The sequence below is a fragment of the Notothenia rossii genome, assembly GCF_949606895.1.
Source record: "Notothenia rossii genome assembly, chromosome: 11".
Taxonomy (NCBI): domain Eukaryota; kingdom Metazoa; phylum Chordata; class Actinopteri; order Perciformes; family Nototheniidae; genus Notothenia; species Notothenia rossii.
In genome coordinates this window covers 32,421,837-32,436,008 of record NC_136910.1, presented here as the reverse complement: position 1 = coordinate 32,436,008, position 14,172 = coordinate 32,421,837, and the positions used below count along the sequence as shown (strand labels likewise).

The window sequence follows — 14,172 nt, the reverse complement described above, 5'->3', positions numbered from 1 at the left end:
CAGGAAGTAAGTTAGCATTTTTAGCACTTCCGGTTCCTTCCTCAAAAAGCAATGCATCTTTTCCATAGCGTTTTGGAAAATAGCTCGAAATAAGTTCTGTGGTTGACACAAATTTAAGCGATAAGTCACGTTTTGTTCTACGACATTAAATACATCAGCAGTGACCCCACTGGGGATTTTTGAAGAGTTTACGTGTCTGAAAAACGATGGTTGTTACCGAGTGGTTGAATAGGACTACAGAAATTGTCGAGGCCGTTGTACGTCATTACGCAGAACACTGTGTTCTGCTTGAAAGCAAGTACCTGCCTATCTTTAGTATCTGTATATCTATATCTGACCATTAGAATCTTTATTTTTGAAATTGTCGTTTTTAACACAGTCGTTTTACAAATTATAGAATAATTAATTACCAGTGTTTTCCAATTTTACTCCGCAGTTCGTTTCGTTAGCTAACGTTAGCTAAAGCTAGCGCTACTAGTTAGCTACGCAATGGTTTGTTGCTTTGCTCCGGGTTGCAGCCACAGATCTTCGCATGAAACGTGCTTGTTCTATCGTTTCCCGGCCAATGTTTTCCAAAGGAGAGTCTGGATTCGTGCCATCAGGTAAGCTGACGTTACATTTTTGTCCATGTCACGGTGAAACGTAAATGATGGGTAGTGACTGTATCGCCGTTTTAGAGATGGCGCTGCTGAAAAGACCGCAACATAAGTAAAGATAATGAATACATCCTATTAAAACCTGTGTGGCTTATATGATAAGTCTAATTAGTACAAGCAGCATAACGTTTCACCATGTAACTAAAGATTGCAGTCAGGGAAATCAGTTTGACATATTGAACTAATAACAAATCACCTCTGGCTGGCAGAGAACTCTCGGCTCCATAGCTTCTCTTGGACGTAAAATCACATGTACATTTTTACATTTATATTCAATTTAATATTCCATCCCTCACATACTTTAGTATATATAATAACTTATATTTTGTTTTTCTTGTTATGCTGCTGCAACACAAACATTTCCCAAATTGGGATCAATACAGTAATATCTTATCTTAATTAATTAAGAAATATAACTATTATAATTAGTGTAGCAGCTGACACCTATTTTCAATATGGATTAATCTACCATTTATTTCTTTAGTTCAATTTTGATCTATAAAAATGTCAAAATGGTGAAAATGTTCACGAGACTTATCAAAGTGCAAGGTTATATCTTTAGATGTTTTGTTTTAGCCTATGTACTGTATGTCTTAATGCTCTTACAGTATATGTGACGGTGTGACTTCCATGAAACTAATATTTTATATCTTCCCAACAGACGAGCTGACAGGAAACCTAACACTCTAACAACCACAACATTGCAAAGGCGAGTAAATGTAAATTAAAAACAATTCACAATTTTTGTATTTCTTCTTCCTTGCAGTGAGGTGAAGCTGACCTTGCACTTGGTGCCAGTAAGGATGTTCCTCACGCAGGCTGAATGTTTCTCCTTCCTTACTGACACAGAAGCCCTTGATTTGCAATGCTTCACTAATTGTCATTTCCCTGGCTCCGTAAGGACACTTTACCTCCAGCACAGCGGAAGACCCTACCAGACCATCTGGAGATGCCCCCAACAATCCTGATTGGGAGAGCCACAAATCTGACTCATGGACCTGCATCTGGGTTGCAGTGGTGAATGCCCTGACGCCCTCACATTCATTCATAGTCCCCCACTGTACAGACAAAACACCATCAAGGGCCTGTTGTTGCCCTAGCACCCTGGCAATAAGGGAAGCAGTCACACGCTTTGACCTCAGGACAGCTCCAAAGTTGTTGGCAGTCAACCTTCCTTTCCTGAACAAATGCCAGTTTGGGTTGGTTCGCTGACCAGTGGAAGCCACCTGAATTGCCCTCTGTTGCTCTTCAGACAATGCCATGCTTGCCACAATTGCCTCAGGTCCCTGATGCCCAACAGATCTGATAATTTCAGGAAGAGTAAGTGTTTCCAAGCTGTAGTGTTCCTCTTCTGGCTCGGGGGAGAGAAGCCAAGAAATTCCTGAAAACCTGCCCCCGAGTCTGTCCCTCAGCCAGTCACGATCTTCGGAGGTGGGCTCTCTTGTCAGCGGGTTAAATTAGTTATTGGTTTCAACAGTCACATTAAAACAGTTACTAAATCAGCTTACTATCACCTAAAGAACATATCTAGGATTAAAAGACTAATGTCACAGCAGGATTTGGAAAAACATGTCCATGCTTTTATCTTCAGTAGACTGGACTACTGCAATGGTGTCTTCACAGGTCTCACTAAAAAATCTATTAGAAAGCTGCAGCTAATTCAGAACACCGCTGCTCGAGTCCTTACCAACACTAAGAAAGTGGATCACATCACTCCTGTTTTGAAGTCTTTACACTGGCTTCCTGTGTGTCAAAGAATAGATTTCAAAATACTGCTGCTGTTTATAAAGCACTGAATGGTTTAGGACCAAAATGCATTTCTGACCTCCTGCTAAATGATGAACCATCCAGATCTCTCAGGTCTTCTGGGACTGGTCAGCTTTCTGTCCCCAGAGTCAGAACTAAACATGATAAAGCAGAGTTCGGTTATTATGCTCCAAATATCTGGAACAAACTCCCAGAAACCTGCAGGTCCGCTGCAACTCTTACTACTTTTAAATCCAGGCTGAAGACTTTTCTTTTTGTCGCTGCTTTTAATTGAACTATTCATATCTTAGACTGCACTGTAACTTTTATCCATGTATTTTTTCTTTTAATGTTTCTTTTATTAGCTTTTCTTTTTAATGACTGATTTTAAATGCCATTTTCTTAATGTCTTTCATTTTTTGTAAAGCACTTTGAATTGCCTTGTGTTGAAAAGTGCTATATAAATAAACTTGCCTTGCCTAATAAAGATTTCATTTGACACATACAATTGATTTGTTGATGGGAATGTATGTGAATAAATTAACTCTAGGTTAACGGTATTCTTGCTATCACTACTCACCGACACTATAAACCTTGTCCCTCATGCTAGCCCTGACAACACCGGTGAGCACACCTTCATCTAGGCTGCACTGTTACGTGTCCTGACTTGTAGTGGTTCTCTCCTCTGTCTACACTCTTCTTGTCATCTTTGTAAAACGATATCAGACTGGTAATTGACACAGCCATGACTTCTAGTTAAATTAAGTGTGGCTAAAATTAAAAGCTTTGTTAAAATATGCAAGCACGCGAAAGTCAAATTCAGCTTTATTGTTAAAAATTCTACATGTGTTATACATCCAGAAACATCGAAATATCGTTTCCCACAATGTGACATGTATACATAAAACAAAACAAAAAGGGCCTAGATAAACGTGGTATACATTAAACAAAACAAAAAGGGCCTAGATAACCCGGGTATACAGTTTAAAATGTTAATATATTTAATTTAAAGTGTTCAAAGTGCAGTTTCAGTGCAAGTCAGTTGAAACGATCTTAAGTTGGCGTGACGTTGAAGTCGTGCGACCCTGCTGCTGTACTGGCTTGTAGTTCGTTTATAGCATAACGTTAGCATTTCGCTATTGGCGACTAGATTTATGATTCAGAAATTATAAAAGTAGGGTTGACATGTGGAGATTATCCGGCTGAACAAAACGTGATCCCTCTCTTAAATGTGTGTCAACCACAGACCTTATTTCGAGCTATTTTCCAAAATCCTATGGAGAATTTGCATTGGTTTTTCAAGAAGGAACCGGAAGAAGTTTACTTCCGAGTTTTACGACGCGTCACTGCGGTTCTCTATTGTCTCTTTCAAATGAAATGGAAATAGTAAACAGTGAAGAATAGTGGAAGCTATCCCCAAGAACAACATTCGAAAGCTGAATATGAGGAATTTGAATTATATAAAGTGAAAGCATTTTGAATTGTTAACATGTTACTGTTTTGTAAGTTTCACTTTATTATCTATCCTCAGGATCCTTTCTTAAGTTTCTGGCACCAGCAGCAGCAACGGAAAAGGATAAGGTGTCCCATCCAAATTCTGATGATGGTAAGTTAAGTAGGCTATTCCACTTTTAATTGATTATACTGTGCATCGCACTCCAAAGATTCCTTGTAACATGATATTCCCTGTTTCTTTTTTGGTCATAGCAGTTCAGTCAACATCTACCTCCAGTGGGGCGTCAACATCTGCCTCCAGTGGGACAGCAACATCTTCTCACCATAAAGATGACACGTCAACCCCTACCTCCAGCAGCACTACCACGACTACAAAAGATTAGATCACATCAGACGACCCTGCACAATGGCCAAATGTCCTAAATGATAGTGAAAAGTGTGCACTAGTAACAAGAGGACCAATACAAGAAACAGATAGTCTTTCAGCAGAATACTGAAAAAATGTCACGTTGATTTACAAAGGAAAACTATTCTGGTTTTAATTGTTCTTTATATTTATATGTGTGATTTATTCCTTTTTGTATGTCTTTTATATTCATATTACTAACTAATAACTCACTTTGAATATGACAAAAATGCGAAGTTGTCAACATGTTTACATTTTGCAATTTTTTTGTTGGTGTCAGATTATTTATAACACAATGGTGATGAAAGCTGGCCCCCACAGACCCCAGAATCGGCCCTGGGCACTAGGTAGCTAAAAACGGCAAAATGGCTTACCTTTGTCGTTGTCTGGTCAAAAGTGGTCCTCAATGACATTAAAATGATAAAAACGCTGCTGAAGGTTAATCCATAGGTTAATCCAATGTGCCTGTGTCCCTTTGAAATTATTGAAATGGTGCATTTGTAGGGGACATTATTTAGCAACGGATTGATCATCATTGGATTCAGTCTATTAGGGTGCATTCACACCTATTTAGTTAGTTATATATAGTTTCTCTGGTGCGCACCAGACCACAGTTTGTTACATTGTTTCATTTTTCCAGAAGGTTCAGTTTGCGTTCACACGGGCAAAACTCAAACAGATTATAAACTTTAAACACAAGTCATGTGCACGGAAATGCTGTTCAACCATTGGTCAAACATTAAGGGGGTAAAACCGCAAATCCCGGCCATTTCTACGTTGTCTGATTACATAATCAGACAACGTAATGAGAGACGTTCTGCAGTCAGGAGAAGGTTTCACAGACGACAGGTGGCTCTGACTTTTATGTATAGTTGACGGACCATTTTTACTGTTACGACACTGTTCAACACTTCATTCTGCTTCACTCTTTAACTAAACAACCGCGGATGTCTTCAAAGTCTTTCGCTAAAGATTTTGAAGACACCCGCGTTCTTGTGACACGTAAATACTACGCTTCCTATGTTTTGGTGCGGACTGCGTTCACACCAGCGATGAACCGCTCCAGAGTTCACTAGCAAGCGCTCCGAGACCACATCTTTTAGGCAGACCAGAGTCCGGTTGTTTAGTTCACTTCAGAGGTCTCTGACTGTGTTCACACCGACCCAAACGAACCGCACCAAGCGGCTAAATGCACCAGGGTTCGATTCAACCGGACTATACAAGGCTGGTGTGAATGCACAGTTGTACCCCCTAGATCTAGTCTCTAGTAATTCTGCTCAAAGTGCACCAGATTGAAGCATTTTACTTTAAAATGTTTCACCGCCGGGAAGTCCAGACGTGCAGACCTGTGTGCTGGACCCTCCTGGCCGCCAGACCCGAAGGTCCCAGACAACGAGGCCCCCCGTCGTCGTCTTCCTCCTCCGTGAACGCGGCCACCCGGCCCCTCGGGAGGGTGAACTCGTCTCATTGCACCTCGTCATCCTGTTCATCCATCTCCACCACCTCAAGGTCCTAATCCTCCACCTGCGGGCAGAACTTCACCCGGAAATGCTCGCCACAATGTCGGCGGCTTAGCCGAGGGATCATGCGGCAGGCGTTACAGGCCGGCGACTGGTTTAGGCCGTCTTCGGCGTGGTCCGGCCCCACACACTGGAAGCACAGGCGGTGCGGATCAGCCCCCGCGATCAGGCCAGGGCATGTCGGGCAGGTCCGGTGCTCAAGGAGTAGTTCCATGCTTGTTTTTATCTTTTTTGTCTTTCACGTCTGCGCTCAGTGTTTCACTTCCGCTCGCTGCAGAGAAAGGGATGACAGTCAGGAGGCGAGGCCTCCTTTTATACGGTGAGATGCACGCGCATTCAGGTAGGCCCGCCCCGGAGCCGGCTACGTCTATAGAAGTCTCAATAGGTGAACGCTTGCATGATAAGGTAGTACCCATAGAGTCCAGTAGAGGGCGGAGCCTGTGAGAAATATAACCAATGTGATTTTGGAACATTGAACAATGAAAATATATTCCAATAGACCTCAACAATGGAATTATGATCAGTAAAAATGGCCAAAAGATGGGACCTTTAAACTATACAGCTGTAGTGATGAAACCTGTTTACACACACTGACCCCTCCTGGCTGCTAAGTAGCAATGCACCCCAGAGACAAAACACAGGCAGATGATTTTTATTCAAGTTTTTCTTCAGCTCTGAAGACACAGTTCACACTACCTGAAGACCCCTGCCGTCTCTGGTGTGGAGTGGAGAACAGGACTGGTTATTCTTCATTCAGGGTGAACTGCAGGGTGATAGGATCAAACTAAGAATTCCATGTTACTGATAACCGTCTGCATCTCTGCATTAAAAAACACACTCAATTAAATGTCTCAAATAACATAAACTCTTCTAGTTAAAGACAGAAGGTAAAAAGTAAAATTCTGTACATGCTCACCGCAAAGGCAACTTTTGACACGTTTTTTTTATGTACACACACACACACACACACACACACACACACACACACACACACACACACACACACACACACACACACACACACACACACACACACACACACACACACACACACACACACACACACACACACACACACACACACACACACACACACACACACAGTCTATTGTGCCTCCTCGGCCGGCTGTGGAGGTGGCGGTGTTCTGGACCTCTGCTGCTCTGCTGTGGAGCTGCTGGAGTTGGATGCTTCAGTCCCACTCTGGAGGAATTTGCGCAGGTCTTTGAGAGCAGGTTTGAGCAGCTGCACTAAGGCCAGCAGTGCGGCCTGGGTGCCCTCCAGCGCCTGGGCCTGTCTCTCCTGTGCGAAGGCCTGAGCTTCCTGAGAGCGCCGCATCATCTGCAGCAGCTCGTTCTGTCCCTCCATGTGCTGGGCGATCTGACGGATGTGCACGTTGGTGACCCTCTGCTCCTGCAGCAGGCGGGCAGAGTTGAGCGCGATGCGGCTCTTCAGCTCCTGAGGTTTGGCATGACTCTGAGGTGGAGGGGGAGAGGCAGAGGAGGCAGCCAGCATCTCCACTGGAGCCTCAACGGCCGCCACCATGGTGGGAGTGGAGTCACTCACAGTGGTTGTGCAGTACTCCACCACGCCTCCATCCTCCAGGGTGTGGAAAGTAGTTTCAGCTGGAAACAGAACACAAAAGCTGTTTTAGTTAGTGACTCAAACCCAAACTGAAAATCTAGTTGCATCTACGAACCCCAATTCCAATGAAGTTGGGACGTTGTGTAAAACTTAAATAAAAAGAGAATACAATGATTTGCAAATCCTTTTTGACCAATATTAAATTAAATACAGTACAAAGACAAGATAATAATGTTCAAACTGATAAACGTTGTGTTTTTTTGCAAATATTCACTCATTTTGAATTTGATGCCTGCATCACGTTCCAAAATAGCTGGGACAGGGGCAACAAAAGACTGGGAAAGTTGAGGAATGCTAAAAAAACACCTGTTTGGAACATTCCACAGGGGAACAGGTTCATTTGGTGAGTGTCATGATTGGGTATAAAAGGAGCATCCCCGAAAGGCTCAGTCATTCACAAGCAAGGATGGGGCGAGTTTCACCACTTTGTGAACAACTACCTAAGCAAATAGTCCAACAGTTTAAGAGCAACGTTTCTCAACGTACAATTGCAAGGAATTTAGGGAATTCATCATCTAAAGTCCATAATGTCATCAAAAATCCGGAGAAACAACTGCACGTAAGCGGCTAGCAAGGCCAAAAACCAACATTGAATGCCGGTGACCTTCGATCCCTCAAGGGGCACTGCATTAAAACCATTATCATTCTGTGAAGGATATTACCACATGGGCTCAGGAACACCATTGTCAGTGAACACAGTATGTCACTACATCCACAAGTGAAGGTTAAAACTCTACCATGAAAAGCCAAAGCCATATATCAACATCACCCAGAAACGTCATGGGCTTCTCTGGGCCCGAGCTCATCTGAGATGGACTGACACAGAGTGGGAAAGTGTGCTGTGGTCTGATGAGTCCAAATTCCTATCTGTTTTTGGAAAACATGGACATCGTGTCCTCCGGGCCAAAGATTAAAAGGTCCATCCAAATTGTTATCAGCTTAAAGTTCAAAAGCCAGCATCTGTGATGATGGTATGGGGGTGTGTTAGTGCCCATGGCATGGGTAGCTTGCACATCTGTGAAGGCACCAGTAATGCTGAAAGGTACAGACAGGTTTTGGAGCAACATATGCTGCCATCCAAGCAACGTCTTTGTCAGGGATGTCCCTGCTTATTTCAGAAAGAGAATGCCAAGCCACAATTTGCACGTGCTATAACAGCATGGTAAAAGAGTGGGGGTACTAAACTGACAACTTCAATGGAATTAGGGTTTGTACTATTCTCATGTCACTCAGCAGGCAGCTCAACATTACAGGAAATGTGTTTTCTTTCTGAGGTTGAGATCAGAAAAGAAAAAGTCTGGAGAGGCCTAAAGACCATCTCTGGCTACAAAGACCCAGACTCCCAGGTCCGTGGGGACCATCAGTGGGCAAACGACTTGAACATTTTCTTCAATAGATTTGATCAGTCAGCCCCTCCTAGCTGTGCAATATATACCTGGCTGCTATATCTCCCAGAACTGTTGCAGGATGTGTATTTTGGAAATTATGAATATTTCTTTTTTAATTAATATTTTTTTATGAATGCTTCTTGGTTAATTCAACTTATTAAACTGTCTTTGGCTCTTTTCTTGCTTTCTTTTTTCGAGTGTATTCTGATTGTTTTCAGTTATGCTGACCTGGGAAATATAAAGCTTTACATGTGCGTATGGATGTTTACTTATAATGTTTCCACCTCCATGCTGACGGGGGGGATGGTGTTCTGGGGTTATAGTCAGCATCTTTCTTCCTCCAAACACGGCGTGTTGAGTTGACGCCAAAGATCTCGATGTTGGTCTCATCTGACCACATCCTCTCCTCCCAAGCCTTCTCTGAATCCTTCAGAGGTTCGTTGTCAAACTTCAGACGGGCCTCTCATGTTCCTCTTGAGCAGGGGGCCTTCAGGCGCTGCAGGATTTGATCCATTATGGTGTAGTGTGATACCAATAGTTTTCTTGGTGACTGTGGTCCCAGCTGCCTTGAGATCATTATCAAGTTCCTCCTGTGTAGTTCTGACCCCTCACCTTTCTCCTGATCATCAAAACCCCACGGGGCCAGATCTTGTGTGCAGCCTCAGACCGAGGGCGACTGATGCTCATGCTGTCTTTCTTCCATTTCTGAATAATGACACCAACAGTTGTAACCTCCTCACCGAGCTGCTCTCTGATGGTCTTGTAGCCAGTCCCAGCCTGGTGGAGGTCTACAGTCTGGTCCCTGAGGTCCTTAGACAGCTCTCTAGTCTGGCCCATGTTGGAGAGGTTGGAATATGATTGATTGATTCTGTGGACAGGTGTCTTTTATACAGGTAACTAGTTGATGTTAGGAGTACTTTCCTAAAGGAAATGGACTGATGTAACCGGTCTGTGGGAGCCAGAATCCTTGTTGGTTGCAAGGGGATCAAATAATTACTTCCCACGGTTAAATGCAAATAATTTGTTATCTTTTATATAATGTTAATTTCTGGATTTTCTTTTTGATATTCTGTCTCTCATAAACCTACCATTAAAATGATAGACTGTTCATTTCTTTGTAAGTCAAAGTCAACTTTATTGGCAATATTCCAGTTTGTGTGTACAGACAGAGAGTTCGAAATACCGTTTCCCACAATCCCGAATATAAAAACAAATGTATATAACGATATGAGTGCAAATATGTATATATATACACAGTCAAAGAGACATTTGTACACATTAAGACCTTAATAAAAACACAACAATCCATATGTACAAAACAACAGTCACTTCAATATTTTGAGAATGTACATTAGTGCAAGATGATGCTTGGTAATCAGCCTTAATTTAACTCTAAATGTATTATCCCTTAGATTTCTGTTACTGTTTTATTTATTTCAATTTTTTTACTTTTTTTGGTTGTGATTTACCTATGCTATATCTAAAAATATAACTTTATATTCAGAAAATAGTGTGTCTGTTTAATTAAATAAGCCGATAAATAAGAAGTTTAAAAAAGTAAAAGAGAAGATCAGTACCACACTCCTGTCAGAGCTGGAGTAGGCTTGAATTGGATGGTCATCCAAAGGGAAAAAAATATTTTATCCTGAGAAAACATTTGACGCTCTGCTTTGCTGGAATCACCAGCGACAACAACATTATTATAACATAACTGTATGTGTCTTGGTTTGCTAGAACTGCTGCTAAAAATCTGAAAACAAAGTATTTTCATGGTGGGTGACCACAGGAGCAAGTGAGGATTCACTCAGGCTCGTTCCTGTTTCATGGATGGATGAACGAAACACAAAGATCAGTGCCCCCTTCACACACACCTCACATCATTATAATACATATCTAAAACACCTGTAATCATAGTGACACAGTAATGACTGGAAGAACGTCATAAACGAGGACAATGTATTGAATGATGAAGTTAATATTGCTCTCATGATTTTAAATAATGGTTGTGATATTAGAGCTTTTTACATAAATGAAGTACATTATTTTTTATATTTAATAAAAAAGATACTCAATTATTTGAATTTTAGAAAAGGTAGTTTTCTAAAATTATTCCAGTAAGGGATGCAAAGCATTAAAATGTTATCTTTGTTATTTAATTACTTTCACTGAACACCAACGTTTTAGTCTTTCGTGGATGGGTCATATGCTAACAGTATATAATGACCAGAAAGCTTCATTGATGTTCACACAGACTGATAGTTTCACGTATATAATAATAAACACACTTACCAGTCAGTGGCTTTGCTTCATCACAGACTGTAGCTGAGCCCGCTGGAAGAGCTGAAAGAAACACAGACAGCATGATGCAAAAAACACAAAACAAGCAATCCAAGAAAATAAGAAAGATAGGCTAAAATCTTCAAAAGCATTTAGGATATTTTTCTCCTAAAGGGGCTAAAATACTTAAGTGCCCTTTTAATTTAGGTTGTGTCTCCAAAGTTAAGAAGGGAAAAGGGAAAAGTTTTAAAAATAAAATATCAACCTGAGGACCCATAATATATCAGGACAGAAAAGCATAAGAATTATATTTTAGCCACACATTTTTACTTCCTTTTTCAGTTGTTACGTCTTTACTTTTTTATTGGATAGTTTTTCCTTTTCAGAGTTTAAATATATAGATTTTATTTTTGTATTACTTAGAACCTGTCTCCATATTAACCTGTGATGAGGGCTTTGAGGGGGATCAATGCACTTCAACCCCTCTTGGTGTGGGAAGTATCAGATGCTATGTAACTCACACAATCCTAACGTGTACTCTACCAATACACAGCAGACTTGTCAGGTTTCATGCTTTGCCAAAACGCTACTGTACCGCATGTTTTCCACTGAAAGATATGTATGAGTGTTTATTGGGTTGTGTCTTCTATAATGCTTGTTCAGTGTTGTACACTCATCACGTTTTAAGCAATATTTATCACTGAGCTCTGGGGATGAATCCACTCGAAAGGAACTTGTCTTGCTTATAGCAGCATTGCCACTCATACTTACGAAGTACTCAGATATTGTTCTAAAGTAAAAGTAGGAGTACCAGAGTGTAGGAATACTCTGTTAAGTAAAAGTCCTGAAATTAAAATGTTAATCGCAAAAGTAAATATAAAATATACTTATAGTACCAAAAGTAAAACTACTCATTATGCAGATTGTCCCGTTTCAAAATAATATATATCCCAGGTAATTTTAAGAACTTTGTATACTACAGTGTAGCTTGTGAATTTACTCCAGGTGTAACTAAGATCTGATTCAAGAGTTGGTTAGGCTATATTTCACATCATTAATCAAAATCTGTAAAGTAACTAAAGGTATTAAATAAATGTAGTAGAGTAAAAGTACAATATTTCATTTCCAATTTTAGTAGGGTTGAAGTCCAGTAGCAACACATTGAAATGCTGAAGTACCAGTACAAGTCTCCCAAAATTGTACTTAAGTACAGTACTGGGTAAATCTACTTAGTTACTGTACACTACTACTACTGCACACTAAGTGTATAATTTGAACGCTCACAGTTCAACTTGTGAGGACTTACTCTCTGCCAGTGTGACGATGGCAGCTGCGTTTACGGTGACAGGTAAACTTATCTCAGCATCCGAGTCTCCTGCAGGCAGGCTGATGATGGTAGCCTCCCCCAGCAGGTTACAGATCCTCTGCTGCATCGCAGTGAGGATGACGGGGACTGGAGTGCAGTCAGCGGAGGTTCCCTCTATAGCAGCCCGCGCCTGGGCCACTTTACGCCGGACCTCCGTCTTCATGTCCGACCACTTCTTCTTCACCTCGGGCAACTCTCTGGGACAGGTGGTGACAGCGTTTACCTTTTTCAGGATGTCCCCCCAAGCGTTATTCTTTGCCATGTGGGTGACTCCAGCGTTGAAGTGGTTAACCAGTGTGTGCTTGTGTTTCTCTATTTCTTCCACAATAATTTCCACCTCTCTCTCCGAGAAATTCATTTTTCTCTTTTTCGCGGCTGATGCCATAATTGCACAAATTCCCCTTTTGGAGAGGTAATTGTGCGTATTGTACGCAAAAATAGTAGGATTTACTCAATTGATGTGCGCAACGTAATGGCTTCCAGAATCGGCTTCTTCTTCCTACAACAACGCTTACGTTAGCTGGGCGTGCCCTGTAGCCCCGCCCAGAGACATCCCATTGGTTGGATATCTCTCGGTCATACAATATTCTCTTTCTCTATTGGCTCAATTAAACGCCTATTGAACAAGCTAAATAAACGGTATCAAATAAGAATTGTCCCCGTTATCTCACTTTATATCACAGTCGTGGTTGGTCAACAGTTGTTTCTTGTTTGCATTGGTATCATTTTTGTCTTTAAAAACACTCAACGACGACAACATCTAGGAAATAAATCTCACACACACACACACACACACACACACACACACACACACACACACACACACACACACACACACACACACACACACACACACACACACACACACACACACGTTGAATTACTTTGTTTTTATGTTTGTGAAACCTGCGTTATTTAGATCTGTAATAACCATAGACTGTATAATAATAGGCAAGCATATCTTCCCCACCCCCATTTTGCTGTTTTTTGCTATAACCACCAATAACTATCAGGCATTGTAACATAATGATCAGCAGGAATGTGGGTCTAATACTATCAATCACAGAGTAATACTTTTTATATGTATTTGCTCGTAAATATACATTTAAAATGGGAAATTCATTTTGTAGTTACAAGTTAAGAGGAATCTTTAGAAACGTAAAAGAAAGATCGTTTTAATTTAACAAACTCATAGTTTGATAAGATCTTTAATTTACTCAACCATAACATAAAGATTATGTTATCCATCTGGAATGGAGTTATAATTTATGATATCGGATTTCTCAGCCTTTAAATCTATTGAAGATAAATGATCCTCCACTATTAAAACAAGGTGCTAGGAGAAGGAAAGGGGTTTCGCGTTAGTAATCTGATCAGTGTTTATCCTGATTGTTTTGTTACTACTTTTTCTATTCTCTCAGGAATTTAATTAAATACCAGTCTACATCTGAATTTTAAATTCGGCTTACATTACACATCTGAAACAAAAGATGGCGCCAGTGACATACGTTTCTCATAATTCCATTCAATATCCTCATTTCCTATTCTAATCCTCAAATTCTCATTAATATGCTCATCTCCGTTTTCCAATCGAGGTGACACATTATTGACAAAGGGGCTATGTCTGTACAACTACTGGTCCTATGGTCTCCTTCCTAGAAAGAAGAAGTCACCCGCCTGTCAGTCAGAGCAGTCTCTGTTCAAATACCACAGCAG

At 41.0% G+C, this 14,172-nt stretch overlaps 1 protein-coding gene across 1 annotated transcript; it reads right to left on the bottom strand.

The window, feature by feature from the left end:
• Positions 1-6,419: 6,419 nt before the first annotated feature.
• On the bottom strand, positions 6,420-13,710 carry naif1 (nuclear apoptosis inducing factor 1). Its single transcript, XM_079660646.1, has 3 exons — positions 12,397-13,710; positions 11,103-11,153; positions 6,420-7,406 (listed from the first exon to the last, which is right to left on the bottom strand). Exons 1-3 carry the CDS (start codon positions 12,839-12,841, stop codon positions 6,889-6,891), a joined length of 1,014 nt encoding a protein of 337 aa, XP_079516772.1. The 5' UTR covers positions 12,842-13,710; the 3' UTR covers positions 6,420-6,888.
• Positions 13,711-14,172: the final 462 nt, after the last annotated feature.

Bases quoted from the DNA above. Each gene is read 5' to 3' on its own strand.
- naif1 (XM_079660646.1), bottom strand. From the start codon at position 12,841: ATGGCATCAGCCGCGAAAAAGAGAAAAATGAATTTCTCGGAGAGAGAG. The intron at 11,154-12,396 runs GTAAGTCCTCAC...TGTTTCTTTCAG, and splicing joins CATCGTCACACTGGCAGAGA to CTCTTCCAGCGGGCTCAGCT. The intron at 7,407-11,102 runs GTAAGTGTGTTT...TTCTGTTTCCAG, and splicing joins TGAAGCAAAGCCACTGACTG to CTGAAACTACTTTCCACACC.